Genomic DNA, 15,653 nt, shown 5'->3' with positions numbered 1-15,653 from the left:
TAACTGGAAATTTAATCTGTTTAACAAATGAAGTTTGCATAAATGAATACTGATATACTGAGTAATTACATGGTTATCTGAGAGATTAGCTGACCATAAACTGAGAACAGATTTAATAAGTCAAAATTTTGATTTTGAATAGCTTGTCATTTATAAATTAATACATACATCATCCAAAATTCGCAGAATTGTATATTACATTCAAAACGTATGGTAAAAATTTTGTCTTGTTATCAAAATTATTTCAAAAGTTAAATTGATTTGAAATTTTGACTCAAGTCTGTTCTCAGTTTATGGTCTTAGGGCCTGGTTACAATGTATGTAGGTTCGATTCCCCGTTTTCCTCATTCATTTCTTCATTCCTATTACAGTACTGTGACCATAACCTTTCTGGAATGACCCTGGGGCAAGGTCAATATACATGATAAGTATACAAGCCTCCTCTAATGTTCTCTATTTCAAGTCCATCAGTCAGGACAAGGAATTGAACATTATTCTATGAACTTGATCAACATTTTGGCCCTTCGAATTGCTGGTGGTCAAGTCAATACATGTTATCAGAATCATTCTGGCAACAATGTTGAAATTCAGTTTTGCCTGTCTACAATATATTTTTAACACTCAGCCATTATCTTTCTCCTGTACACTTCTTCACAATACAGAGACCAATTTGTTCTCTTCATTTCCTCATTTCAATGCAGCTTGACTTTAAAAATCAAACAAGTCTTTCTTCGGTTGCCTAATGATGCTTATATAAGCAAATACAACACTAAAAGCTACAATGGTTTTTCCTTAAATTGTGACCACAATAACAAGGTTGGGTCATGTAGAATTTCAACACCAGGCTTTTAGGTCAACTCCTCCCATTTTTTTGCATCATTTCAAGTATGAAAAGGTGTGCATTGCAAAAGGCATATCAACTGGCAATTAGGTTTAACACTCTTGCAATTTTATGATGATAATTTGAACAATTAAGTTCAGCTTAAAATATCTAAATGAGGTCACCTTGACCTACTTTTCGATCATAAAACACACTTCCCAGCAAGAATGCTACGGAAACAATTTAACAATGCAAAGCCATTAATTTTAAAAGATAGTTTTATTATAACTTCTGCTGAAAAATATAGTTATAACATTTGTAGACATAACTCTCTATATAATAAATATGTAGCAAAAATATTCTCAAAAGTAACACTGTATATATTTAATAAATATGTAGCAAAAATATTGTCAAAAATATAACGATTTGTTTGTAAAAATTATAATATAATCCCTATATTTTTTTTCAAAAATCATTTAACAAATAAATATTCAAGAGATATAAAATATTCAAAGGATATTGAGTGTATATTTAACTAAACAATGAACATAATAGAGTCAATGAATCAGCAACATATAGATAAATACACACTCTCTTCTTGTAATTAGGAAAAAAAGAAAATAAATACTGTACATCACTATTAACTTTTGAAAAAATTCAAGGACGATACTACTGGTAAGCCACATCTTGAAACTGACGATGAAGCTACAGGCCCGCAACTTGGAGAGAGATTTGGAAACATAAAAGCAATAGTAGCACATCCAAGGTTAAAACACCAATCACCCTTCCTCCAGTCAAAGGGCCTGTAAAAAGTATTTTGAAAAAAAAATACTTTGAAAGGGTTAATAAAACTAGTGTATTTCTTTTATTGGATATACAAGAATAATTCTTGTAATGTTTCGCCTTCTGAGGTCTCTACTTATACATGTAATTATATATATTTCAGAATGTATACATAACAACAAACCTAGGAGTTGTATATAGTACTGGGTCTTTGATCCACCAAAGGACGCTGCAAAGCAAACTGTAAAAAAAAAAGTATTAGAGGTTTTATCCCTAACACTTGAAATATTTCATATGCATAATATATAATTATAAAAAGAGAGACTATATAGTAATAAAATCTTACATTGTCCTTTTGTCTTGATGTTCGACCTGACCGACGGTCATCTGAAAAAAAAAAAAGTATTAGCAAGACATCAAATTTTCTGCTTTCCTTTAAATAGCATATTTGTGTCTTTGCCTTTTTTTTTAAATGTACTCTCAAAATTTAGCATGAAACATTTCCCCCTACAGAATATTTTGCAGTGAAAAAGGGTGCATATTGGAGACAAATGCATGAAATTAATAAACTTATTAATTGACACAGGAAAAGACTGAAAGATTAGGAAACTATGGTCAGAAGTATTTGTAAACAAAGATAGAGACCTTTATTTCTGGCTAGATGTGTTAAAATGTTGTACCTTGTAGATGGTCCAGAACAGGATATAACCGTGGGTAGCTGGGTGGTATACCATTACGTAGGGTAGGTCTTATCTATGAAACAAACACGGTAATAGTTCTCAAAGATATTGTGCATAGTTTATTCTAGAAGAATTCATTGGATCATTATTTGTGATTATACAATTATCAAATAGTCTTTTTTCCCAATTTTCGGGTTATGTTCAATTCAGATTGAAAATGTTGGGTGAGTTAATAAACACCAATTTGCTTTGTGTGACATTATGTATTATGGTGAATAGAGATCAATAACATTTTTTAAATATGACAGGTACACCAATCATACATTCAAAAATAAATTTAATCAGTTTCATTTTCCAAGTTCAAAAAAAAAAAAATTAAAATGGTGAGTCAAAACCTCAGACCTCTGTTAAAATGTCAAAAACTATAAAATTTATATTTTTTAAAACTAAGTTGCAATGAAATTACTCAAGAAGTTTAGCTATAAAAAAAAAAAATATTTTTGATAAATTGAATAAACACTCATGCTAGTTGGGTAGTATATGTACGTGATATTCATGGACCAACTTCTATACTTATGCAGGAGTGAATGTTCATTAATCATGTTAATGAGAAATTAAACTGAACATGCCTCCATCTAACAAAACCAAGTCTGAATCCACACAATTCTAAATCTTAATGTGACCAGTGACCAATAAAGAATTAAAATGAAAAAAAAAAAATTAAAATCTGTGTTTGATTTTTAATGGTATTTTGATACATGCCAATAATATACTTACTTGGGCAGAAGGTTGTCTAATGTGTCCTATAGGTTGCCGAAAGACTACCTGCAAAACACAACATTTTATAATTACATTTTACTGTGTCAAATGTGACACATGTACATGAAATCATGCATTCTAGATAAATATTTTTTTCTCCAAAAAATGTTCTGAATACTAATGTATAAAAAAGTCGGTTTATTAAGTACATTATTATTGTATAAATTTTTCATAAGAAAATACTGTAGATTCCTTATTTTCTGCGAGTACCTTTTATTGTGAACTGGCTATTAAACGTCAAATCGCGAGAATTATAATTTGCGCATTTACGGTTGATCAACTGATTTTACATACATTTCAGCATCATTAAAATAAAAGCTAGTAAAATTTTTTCGTGAGCAATGCTTCTCGCAAAATTAAGCGGAAATTAATTCCTCGCGTATAATTAGGAACCTACAGTATCTTTTTTAAACATATAGCTTGATCAATCATATTTTTTTTTTTTTGACAAATCACATAATTGTCTAAAATATACAAACTTAAGTGCCATATCACCTTGTTAATGAAATGTTTACATTCTACAGAGAATGTACATTTATGTCAGAATGAAAATCAAAAAATAATTATATAAAAAAGGTTTTAAGCACTCACCCTCTCTCTGTTTGTAGGGTTTCTGGGTAGTGGCCCTGCAGTATAATTTTGAGCTCTATTCCTGTAAAAGTGTATCAAAATAATATTAATAGTCCAAAACGAAACAACTACTACAGTGAAAACTGTCTAATCCGCCACCTGAGCAGTCCAACACACTCTGAATTCTGACATTAAATTTCTTTCCCAATTTGCCATTTTCATGCCTTTCTTGTGATTACTGTGCAGTCCGACACCCTGTCTATTCCAACATAAAATCTATCTCCCAGTGCATGTCAGATTAGACAGGTTTCACGGTACATAACAACACAATGAGAAAAATTTAAACCAAGACCATCTGAACATGATCCTGGAACAATGTTTTAACAAAACTTTGAATAAAAGTAAACTAAAATTTGAACATGCTATTACACTCATGAATTTTAATAAAGTTCCTGCTCAGAAATACTTTGTGAATTCTACATATAAACCTTGAACTTTGAGCTAAATGAACTGTCCTCAAATACAGCTAACCACTCACAATTATGTCACAGAAGATAATAAAAACCTTTAAATAAACCAACCTTTGTATTTTGTGTGTACTTCCTGCAGAAATATATACCAAGAACAATAATGAGGGTAAGGAAAAGGGCCCCCAGGGGGACTGCTACCCCCACCCCCACAAGGATCTGCTTGTCCTCTGTGATTGTTCTGGGTGTAGTAGGAACTGCTGAAACTGTAAATGAAAAATGTCTTGTTATCTTAGATCATCTACATTTTACATAAATATTCCATTTCTTAAACAATTAAAATGTTTTAAGACACATAATACTGTACAGGGAAAAGTATCATATCTTGATTTTTACTTCATTTACACAGCTGCCAACATTCTGAAATGAAAAATAGTAAGGTGTGGTCTGGGGGCCGCCTAGGACCCTGCCCCTGAAGTTTTGTAAATGGACATGCAATCGGAGCAATTTGAGACACGTTTCCATTTTGTTTACTTTAAAACACTGACATGAATGCGATCAGCCATATAAAACCAAAACGACGAAACAGCAAGTGTTGTAAGGATTATGAATATTTAATTATAATAGTAGAATCTGTAGATGGCCAGTTATGAAAATTCCGGTATTATAAACTTTGATCAAGAAAAACCAAAATTGGAAAAATGTTGAGAGAAATCGTAAGGCATATTTCAGACGCTAATTTTGTAAGACTTACGCCAAAATCATAAGGGTTGGCAGCTCTGCATTATGCTCTCAGTAAAGTACAAATTAAACAAAATGTATATAACTGATATTTTAAAGGGACATGACATGCAGAAGTTTGCACAAATTCAAGTAGTAGATGCTATGGGAAAAACTAGAGATACTGTGAGCACTGAGCTCATAAAATGATATCCCACAGCTGCTCCCATTTGAGTTCACGTAATAGCAAAGTGTATTTCTTGGAAATATATGCAAACGAGATTTTGTAAATGCTCCACAGAATTTCATTTGGGGGTGAAGACTAAGTTGCATTAACAGAATTGGTAACCTCTTTATTGAAACAAATGTATAACAGCAAAGTCTCAATGTCTTGTTATAGGAATCTCAAAATATGTCAAATTAAAACGAAAAATAGGAGGTACACAAAAACATGTAAAAAAGATTCTGGGAAAGTTTCTTTACAGTTGTTTAGCAGCAGTTGAGGATAAGAGATAGATACCCCATATATTTTAGAATAGATGGCAATGTCCATGATTTGCTAAGGGAAATCCTAAATATGTGCCCTATTAAAATTTAAAATAGATTTTCACTCCACTATGTAAAAAGTTTCATGAAAGTTAAACTGCATTCATTGGTGATGAAGACATTTATTATATAAGTGATGGCTACCCTTAAGTGTAACAGATGGACAATATTATACTTTTCAAGTTGGAATACAATAAACAACACAAGAAAAATACATCTACACAATTAATCCAGAGACTATACATTAATTCTTACCAGTTGATGTTTCGATTGTTGTTGTAGGAATAGTTGAAGCAGACGGAATTACAGTAGTACTTCTGTAATAATTTAAAATAAATGTAACAATTACAGTAACTATGCCATTAGACTAAGTAAACTTCGACTTTAATAGTCATTTATTAAGATAATTCACATAAGGTTTCAAAAAGTTCAATCAAATTAACTTTCTGATAAAGTTATAAGTGCAATCATTTATTCATGATCTAATAAATTTCCTTGATTTGTCTCTAATATAATAACAGGTGAAAATATTGTACATCTATTAAACTTCATTCAAATAGGGGTATACATGTACAAATGTATGTTCAGTCATTAACTTACATGAAGCAATTCCACCAGCCTGGGGAATTAGTGATACATGTAGCATTTTCTGAACAGGTCTTGCATACCACTGGAACTGTATCAAAGAAAATAAATTGAAGGTCAATTTTTTGCTTGCAACCATGCAGTGACCAAGAATCTTTAAGTTGGTTATAAAAAGGAAAACTAAGTCCAAGTGACATATACTTTAAGTATGTAATCATGTATACTCTTTTTGCAAGTTTATTTGTATTTGTACAATTTTGTCATTTTACAAACACTGAAGTAATGTAACCTTCTTGTGTTCCATCAAAGATGTCTGTATTCCTTAACAAAGGTACACAGTTACCACCAAGAGTTATACACCCTACAGTGTCTACTCTCTCATTGGTCCTACTGGCAATCAGGGTCACAAAATCTGGGTCAGATAAAGTTTTCAGGAAGACTGTCACATGTAATTTTGTTCCAGTGGACAAAGCTCTGAAACACCAGAAATATTCATAAATTCTATATCAGATTCCATATCTATTTGAAATAAAGGTTAGTTTACAGTTCTGATATCCTGAATCCATTGTACAAACACAAAAAAATATTTACACTCAACTTTCCATTCTCAGTGACAGTTAAACTAAAAAATTGCCAATTATGTCACAAAGGAATATACAACAAGCATTTCAACAAAATGTCTTCAAATAGAAATATGTCAAATTATGTGATAATGCAAGAACTAATATTATATAGAAATCAAAATATCTTAGTATTGATAATAATTCTATGGTCACTCACGATATTGTTGACAATTGGATTCTGTCTACCACTGTGAAATTCAGTATTCCATTCAGCTAGAAAAAAATATTTTAACTAAGTTCTATCTTTCTTATGATCCAAGAATTTTTATATTTCATAAAAGCCACTACACCCCCCACCCTTTAGTTGTAAACTGTAGGCGTAGCATAAAACTTACAGTTGTGATGATGGAATTTTCAAACACAGCATACTGTATATCTGTTGTATCCACCATATATGCTTCATAACTCTTAGCTATTGCTATTTTCAGGTACACTGCATTAGTAGTACTCACTGAAAAATGTTAAATTTGATGATTTCATATACATGTAAATAAAGAAATTGAATGTAAATGTAATTGGGTTATAAACTTTAACTATAAACTATCAAAGAATAACTATATATATACAGTTGCTTGAACTAAGTGTGCATATTATAGATTTAAATAAAGCTGTTGCATACCTGAAATTGTTCTGAAAAAAAAAAAAAGAAAAAAAAAAGAAATAGCATTATTGTACAAATTTAATAGTTCTTCAAGCATTAGAAAGAGTACAAACTTTTAGTTCTTCATGCAGTTAAAGTAGTCTTAATTAATTGGGGGGAAATAACCTTTACACTTAATCTATATATATTTCTTATAACTTGTAGGTCATATAACACAATATGCAAAACACTTCAAAAGAAGTTTTATGGTACAGGTGAAACAGTTTGAGAAGCTCTGAAATGAATACAGACTTTGCACGACTACATCAAAAAGTAAGCAAAAAGATTGAGTGTTTATTGATGCTTATCAAAAAACCCCAAAATGTGCACCAACAAGAAAATCAGAAAAGTTTGCATACATAGCTGTTATCCACAAGGATGTGGCATCTTTCAGTGGAAAGACAAAGTAAACACGGGGCAGGGTCTACAATACAAAAAAAAACAAGAGATGTTTGTAAAACACTTATGCCCCCCTCCCCCCAAATTGGAATTTTTCCAATTCCAAGGGGCAAAAACTCTGTCAAAAATGACACGATCGTACCCAAAAAGAATTTGACCTAGATATTCATCTGATAAATCTGTATACTACATTTCATCTCAGCATGTGCACAGTTGTGAAGAAAATGAACGGAAACTGCAAATAATTGGAATTTTTCTAAGTCCAAGGGGTATAACTCTGTCAAAAATGGTGCAATCATGCCTAAAACACAATTGACCTAGATTTTAATGTGATATATCTGTATAAAAAAATTCATTTCAATATGTACAACGGTTGCAAAGAAAATGACTGGAAACTGCAAACAATTGGAACTTTTCTAAGTCCAAGGGGCATAACTCTGTGAAAACTGGTGCGATCGTACCCAAAACAGAACTTGACCCAGATATTCATGTGATATATCTGCATACAAAATTTCATCTAAGTATGTGCAACGGTTGTTAAGAAAATGAACGGAAACTGCAAATAATTGAAATTTTTCTAAGTCCAAGGGGTATAACTCTGTGAAAACTGGTGCGATCATACCCGAAACAGAACTTGACCTAGATATTCATCTGAAAAATCTGTATACTAAATTTCATCTCAGCACGTGCAACGGTTGCAAAGAAAATGAACGGAAACTGCAAACAATTGGAACTTTTCTAAGTCCAAGGGGCATAACTCTGTCAAAAATGGCGCGATCGTAACCAAAACAGAACTTGACCTAGATATTCATGTGATATATCTGCATACTAAATTTCATCTAAGTATGTGCAACGGTTGTAAAGAAAATGAACGGACACTGCAAATAATGAAACTTTTCTAAGTCCAAGGGGCATAACTCTGTCAAAAATGGTGCGATTGTACCCAAAACAGAACTTGGCCCAGATATTCATGTGATATATCTGTATACCAAATTTCATTTCAGTATGTGCAACGGTTGCGAAGAAAATGAACGGAAACTAAGTGGACCGACAGACCGACGGACCGACAGACCGACCGACAGACAGCAGCAAAGCAATATGCCCTCCCTTCTTCGAAGGGGGGCATAATAAATAAAATCAAACCAAAAAGCAAAACTGTCTGCATTTAGCACTTTGGTATAAGCCTGTTTGTAACTGTTGTAAAATAAAATCTTAAAACAAATATATGCCCATTCAATAAGAGCTATTGTGTGAACTTATTAAAGATTCTGCTAGGTTCAACAGATACTTACTATAAGGTACAGATATAACAGGGTTTTGTAGTACGCTATATTTAGTTCCCTGTAGCTGTACTCCTGTTTGGTACATGTTCTGTAGAGCTGTACTCAACTCAGCCTCCAACCCCATGGTGAGATTTGTGTTCAACTTCACTTGTAGGTCAAATACAGTGCTGCTCTCCCTGTAAACACAAAGCAAAAAATATTACTAACTTATACCTGTATAACGAATCTGAACGATGCTTATAATTCACAATAGGCATAGTGACTTACCTTATTCCTAAAATCTTGACAGACTTCACATTCTGCATGTTGACAAAAAAGGTCTGAGTCTAGAAAAAGATAACTTTGTGATAACTAACTGGAATTTCATGTTGCATTTTTCGCATCCAAGAATTGTGCAACTTTATAACATGAAGGATTTAATATTATACCTCACTTTCCATGTCCTCCTTTAAGTTCTTGTACAGCAGTGAAGAAGGATTACTGTACTCAGACTGGAAATTGATATTTGTCTTCAACTGTACATTTACTGTTGAGTTTACATCTGAAAAAAGCAAAGGACCATAAACTGTAATGCCAATACCTACCCCCCAAAATCCAACTTTGTTGAAGAAATCTTTATGCTTAAAGCTTAGAAGATAATTCCAGATTTTAAGGCAACAGCTTGTAGTGCCCCGGAATTATTCTTTCCGGATTTGTTGGTTTTTACTTTACTTTTATTGTATACCAGAAACGATCTAAGGCATCAGTGCCAACCTTGGGTTCCAGAACCCAGCTTATTTTTCTGTATTTAAAGCCACCTATGAAGTAAGTTTTGTGATTTTTCATTTACTATGATGTGTAGGCAATGCATAATACTCGTTTTCTAGTCATATGTAATTTTTTAACTGTGGTATTGAGTCAAGGCGCACTTGGCACGTTTTTTACCTGTCTTTGTTTTGATCGTTAAATTTGATTGCATCAATTGATTGATTATTGCATTATTAATACATCTGTAAACATGCTAGGGATGAACTATTTTAATGTCTGTTTATTATTTTATGGAAATAATTTCGATAGAACAGCTCCTCCTTGAAATCTGTTAAAATCCAAAATTATGGAAACCTGCTCTAGTCATATTTTTATTGTGTATGTTTTATATCGACATACTGTTTACATTTTTGTATTGTTTGTTTGTAGTTTTTCACCCTCTCCGGGGGTTTGGATGCAATAAACACATTCAACATTGCACAAGCTATGACATCATAACTCATATGTTTAGATATGACCTCAAGAAAATCACACAAATTTATTTAAAATTCTCAAAGGTTCTGAAAGAAAGAAGTATTTTATGTCAAAAATTTTGATTGTAAAATATATTCAGTACATGCATGGTGCAGACTTGATCTTTTTGTTACTGTGTGAAGATAAAAGTCAGTGAAATATGTCTACAACGTACAAGTAAGCCTGCACTATGCAAATAGAAGACACAATTTTCAGATCTTACAAATACCTTTTCCTGAATATAAAATTGTTTTCTTAAAAATATCTCATTGTTAATTTGTTCTTCTTATGTACGATTAGTCTGTGCTTAATGAATACCTAATACATGAACAAGGTGTCCTGTCAGAGTTCAGTGTGTATACCTACATAACAAGTTGTCCTGTCTGAGTTCAGGGTGTATACCTACATGAACAAGTTGTCCTGTCAGAGTTCAGTGTGTATACCTACATGAACAAGTTGTCCTGTCTGTGTTCAGTGTATAGCTACATGAACAAGTTACCCCATCTGTGTTCAGTGTATACCTACAAGAACAAGTTGTTCTGTCCGTGTTCAGTGTATACCTACATGAACAAGTACTGTCTGTGTACAGTGTGTATACCTACATGAACAAGTCGTCCTGTCTGTGTTCAGTGTGTATACCTATATGAACAAGTTGTCCTGTCAGAGTTCAGTGTGTATACCTAGGGAGTATATGAACAAGTTGTCCTGTCAGAGTTCAGTGTATACTACATGAACAAGTTGTCCTGTCTGAGTTCAGTGTGTATACCTACATGAACAAGTTGTCCTGTCAGAGTTCAGTGTGTATACCTACATGAACAAGTTGTCCTGTCAGAGTTCAGTGTGTATACCTACATGAACAAGTTACCCCGTCTGTGTTCAGTGTATACCTACATGAACAAGTTGTCCTGTTTATGTTCAGTGTGTATACCTACATGAACAAGTTGTCCTGTCTGTGTTCAGTGTGTATACCTACATGAACAAGTTTTCCTGTCCGTGTACAGTGTATACCTACATGAATAAGTTTTCCTGTCCATGTTCAGTGTGTATACCTACATGAACAAGTTGTCCTGTCTGTGTTCAGTGTGTATACCTACATGAACAAGTTGTCCTGTCTGTGTTCAGTGTATACCTATATGAACAAGCTGTCCTGTCTGAGTTCAGTGTATACCTACATGAACAAGTTGTCCTGTCTGTGTTCAGTGTGTATACCTACATGAACAAGTTGTCCTGTCTGTGTTCAGTGTGTATCCATTTGGACAGAAACAGAAAGCTAGTCCTCCTTCCACTCTACATCCATACTGACAGGAATCACCCGTGGCAACACAGGGGGAGGTAGAGACATCTGTATACAAGAGAAAGAAATCATGAATTGGCCAAAATTGAAATAGGTTGGGAGTCAAAGGGCTAATGAAATATGGGCTTTAACAAGCCCAAATTAATTATTTGACTATTTGTTTAACAACTTTTACATCCTCATAACAAAAGCAGTAGTATCCACCTTAAAGGTACTTGGACACAGATTTGAAGTTAATATTTTCTCATTTTTTCTGTATAATATCACGAATTATATATTTTAATAGCATTTCACACAAAAATTAATTAAAAATCTTATTTCGTTTAAAAGTTATTAAAACTTCAAATTTTTTGGCGGGTTTGATTGACACATCCTTGCACTTTCACAAATTTTAACTGTATTCTTAATCCTTAGGAAAAGTGTCAATTTTGATGTGTTTTAATGAGAAATATTAAAACTTTTATCAAGAAAAATAATTTTATTCAGAGTAGAAATGTTAGAAAGCAAAACACCTTCACAAGTATCGTCATTCCGAACTAAGAGATGCGCGCAGAGTTTAGCAAATCGAGCACACTCGTGTTATGTACACAGTTTTTGTAAAGAGGGCTCGAGAGTTATTGTTTAGAGAGAAGACCGAGGTGCGTTCAACCAGTCGTCACATTCTGCTTACCACAACTGCACGGACTGACAATATATTGTGTGTATGTTTTGCTTTCCAACGTGTCTAGAGAGAGAGAGAGAGAGAGAGAGAGAGAGAGAGAGAGAAAGAGAGAGAGAGACAGAGAGAGAGAGAGAGAGAGAAAGAGAGAGAGAGAGAGGAAGAGAGAGAGAGAGAGAGAGAGAGAGAGAGAGAGAGAGAGAGAGAGAGAGAGAGAGAGAGAGAGAGAGAGAGAGAGAGAGAGAGAGATATAGAGAGAGAGAGAGAGAGAGAGAGAGAGAGAGAGAGAGAGAGAGAGAGAGAGAGAGAGAGAGAGAGAGAGAGAGAGAGAGAGAGAGAGAGAGAGAGAGAGAGAGAGAGAGAGAGAGAGAGAGAGAAAGAGAGAAAGAGAGAGAGAGAGAGAGAGAGAGAGAGAGAGAGAGAGAGAGAGAGATTACCTTTAATACATTGACTAGAACCAGTCAGATGGAATCCCTCATAACAGAAGCAGTAGTATCCTCCTATAGTGTTAAGACATTGTTGATGACAGTCTGATGTCTCAAGGCTACACTCATCTACATCTACAATCAAAGGTTATAATGGAAAATAGTCTTCACAGATACTTTCTAGAATTAAAGATAGAGTTCTTTTATACCTTCACAAGTTGTGTTGTCTGATCTGAGTTGGAAGCCGTCAGTACAAGAGCACCTGTAGCTTCCTTGTGTGTTAATACATCTCTGTGTACAAAGGTGCTGGTTAGAGGAACACTCATCTATATCTGAAAACAACCAGATCACCAGTCACTGAATCCTGGACTAGGTGGCAATAAAAATTGTTAATACAAAGCTGCCAAGAATCTCAAAGTCTCTATATGCTTGTTTTTTAAAGATACATTGTATTTTGAAGACTCCTGGATTATTTAATAAAGTACAGTACAGGCCACGAGTTTTCCGCAAAAAACACGGGGCCCCGTGGACCGCAAGTCCACGCTTTAGCGTGGACCTCGAACCTTGTCGGCGTCTTTGAAGTCAGCGTTTCTGTGCACCGTGTAACACGGTGTGTCACAGTTCTGATGATAAATATTTTAAACATTCTCATTGCCTTTATTTAATAAAATTAAATCAACTTTCTTTCGAAATATTTGTTGTACTTTTTCCATAAATCAATATTGGTAATTTATCGCATACAGATAATTAAAACTAATAAGATGCCTTAAAACTTAATAACAACGTACTCGTGTCCGGCAAAAAAAAAATATACAGTCACGTTTCAAGTTAAATACTAATTATATTAGTCATAAAAAGTTCAATAGACTATTATTATATTACATTAAGAGGAAACACGCTTTCATAAATGAATTACTTGATTGTCTCTACTTTCGATTTTGATTTTAACTGTGTTCAATTAAATCGTTGATACAAGATCGTTTTTCTCTACGTATTACATATCAGATGCGTGATTATACTAAGTGAATTAATTATTTTGTAAGAAATTAAATGTACATTAACTGTGTGTAGATTAAATTTTTTAAAAAAAAAAAGGTATCAGACTCGCACATTAATTCTGCTCTTTGATACCGATACTCGGCGAATCATTGGACAGGTTCAGATGAGGATTATTGCAGTTAGACTAACACTAAAAATCTGTAATTATGTAAAATATGGAGACAAATATTAATTTAAAATGCGGTAAACTCGAAAATCCACTGAACAGGCAGCGATAATAATCTGAATAATTTCATTAATTAAAACAGTGATAAACTTAGTAAACACGCTGAATACAAACATCACAGCCGAGTTTTTGGCAAATGAAATGTGCTAACTTGACTTCAGTACGAATATTACTTCATTCTGAAATATATCGTGTGAAAAGAAAAAACGGTTTGAGAAAACATAGATATTTAGCGATTTTTACCCCCCCCCCCCCTTCTAAAAAAGCGATACGAATCAGCTAGTTCAAACTTTATCAGAAGTCTGCAAATTTATGCTTTGTTTTTTTTTAATCTTAATCTACGGGATACATTCTTATTTGTGTCTGAAAAAGGATAAATTATTAACAAATACATGTAAGTTTATAATTGTTGTTGTAGTGAAACCTGGAAGATGAATCAGTTGAGTGTGTTACATGTATACACATGCTGTGGTCAGAGCTAAAGAATTTGAAATGTGTGATAAACATACAGCGCCCCTGGCCCACCGGCAGAGACCCAATATATTTTTGAACAGGTGTGAACTCGGAACTGACCATAAGATTGTTTCAAATCACAAGAGAAATTCTTTCCGCGTAAACAGACTTTCAAGGTCACCTAGCGTCAGATTGGCAGGTGATGCACGAGAATTTTGTGCGTACAGCATATACAGAGAACGAATTATTATTGTTTTACAAACAGCGTGACAGTTTGCTTGATAGGGCGTGCTAAAATTTCGTATGCCCGATTTTCTTTTTACTCATCGATTGGATGTTTGATTTCAATGGAATCAATAATACTTTGGATATGAAACACAGAACACAGCAATACCGCTGACAATACTGACCAATCGCATTGAATAAACAACAATAACACGTGAACGGACAAAGCAAGTTTTACTTCCTATAATGATGATATTGATAGAGCAACGCACATATATAGTACAACAGAAGCAGAGTAGCCTTACTAATTTCATTCTTTAAATTTTCTTATACGTATTTAAAAACCCATCCGGTCAAATCACAACAAATAAAATACATGTATGCTTTTTTGAAGACAGAAACACGGGCTTTGACTGACCACGTGTTGCTGCTGACTACAAATGCTGTACTGGTAAACAACCCTTCAATGTGATTGGCCAGTATTATCAGGCTATTGTTGTATTCCGAGTTTCATATGCAAATCAGTATTGATTTCATTGATCCAATCGATGAGTAAAATGATAACCAGCACACAAAATTTTAGCACGCCCCATCAAGCAAACTGTCACGCTGTTTGTAAAACAATAATAATTGCATTAAATGGGTTGAATATAAACAAAAGTTGTGGCAATTAAATAGAATTATAGATTGATTAATTGTAACCTCCGTAACTTAAATAAAACAAAGAATTAAAAAAAAAATTACAGACTATATGTTAAAAGGGGGTTGTATGAGTCTCTCTCTCTCTCTCTCTCTCTCTCTGGTATAGCTTTTTATACACTTTACAAGAAAAGACAAACAAATTAATGTAACTACTTACACTGAAAGGATTTAAAAAATAACGTAGTGAATACTACTCTATGAAAATAATGTTTGCTGTTACGAGAAATACGCTTTGAAATTATTGCATTAATTTCGTGTTTCTGCTGACGATTTTCGCATTCACATTCAGAATAATTCAAGATGAACAAATTGATTTATTTTAATAAGGAATATACATTGTAATGCTTGGATCGTACACTAGTACTGTACATGTTAAAACCATGAACATAAATACAGCTCCGATTTAATTTTATACTGTACGTACTATGTATACAGTGTATGTGACAGAATGCAGCTCGACGCCATTTCGTCTTCCT

General features: G+C 33.4%; 1 protein-coding gene and 1 long non-coding RNA gene across 2 annotated transcripts; both read right to left on the bottom strand.

The window, feature by feature from the left end:
• Positions 1-1,274: 1,274 nt before the first annotated feature.
• LOC134237939 (uncharacterized) lies at positions 1,275-3,757 on the bottom strand. Its single transcript, XR_009985901.1, has 6 exons — positions 3,694-3,757; positions 3,061-3,108; positions 2,284-2,356; positions 1,950-1,990; positions 1,788-1,844; positions 1,275-1,623 (listed from the first exon to the last, which is right to left on the bottom strand). It is a non-coding gene; the product is annotated as an uncharacterized LOC134237939 (long non-coding RNA).
• A 255-nt stretch (positions 3,758-4,012) lies between these two features.
• On the bottom strand, positions 4,013-12,904 carry LOC134237938 (adhesion G protein-coupled receptor E1-like; the record flags this gene model as incomplete). Its single annotated transcript, XM_062720078.1, has 13 exons — positions 4,013-4,039; positions 4,254-4,405; positions 5,661-5,722; positions 6,006-6,081; positions 6,280-6,464; positions 6,771-6,826; positions 6,949-7,064; positions 8,945-9,111; positions 9,203-9,261; positions 9,364-9,476; positions 11,409-11,537; positions 12,585-12,707; positions 12,782-12,904. Coding segments are annotated over 13 exons (1,388 nt in total), but the record flags the coding sequence as incomplete, so codon positions are not given.
• Positions 12,905-15,653: the final 2,749 nt, after the last annotated feature.

The sequence above is a fragment of the Saccostrea cucullata genome, unplaced genomic scaffold, assembly GCF_032062105.1.
Source record: "Saccostrea cucullata isolate Sc308-1 unplaced genomic scaffold, CSIRO_AGI_Scuc_v1 ctg4281, whole genome shotgun sequence".
In the NCBI taxonomy this organism is placed as follows: domain Eukaryota; kingdom Metazoa; phylum Mollusca; class Bivalvia; order Ostreida; family Ostreidae; genus Saccostrea; species Saccostrea cuccullata.
Note: the sequence above shows the minus strand (reverse complement) of the source record. Positions and strands in the feature narration are given on the sequence as shown.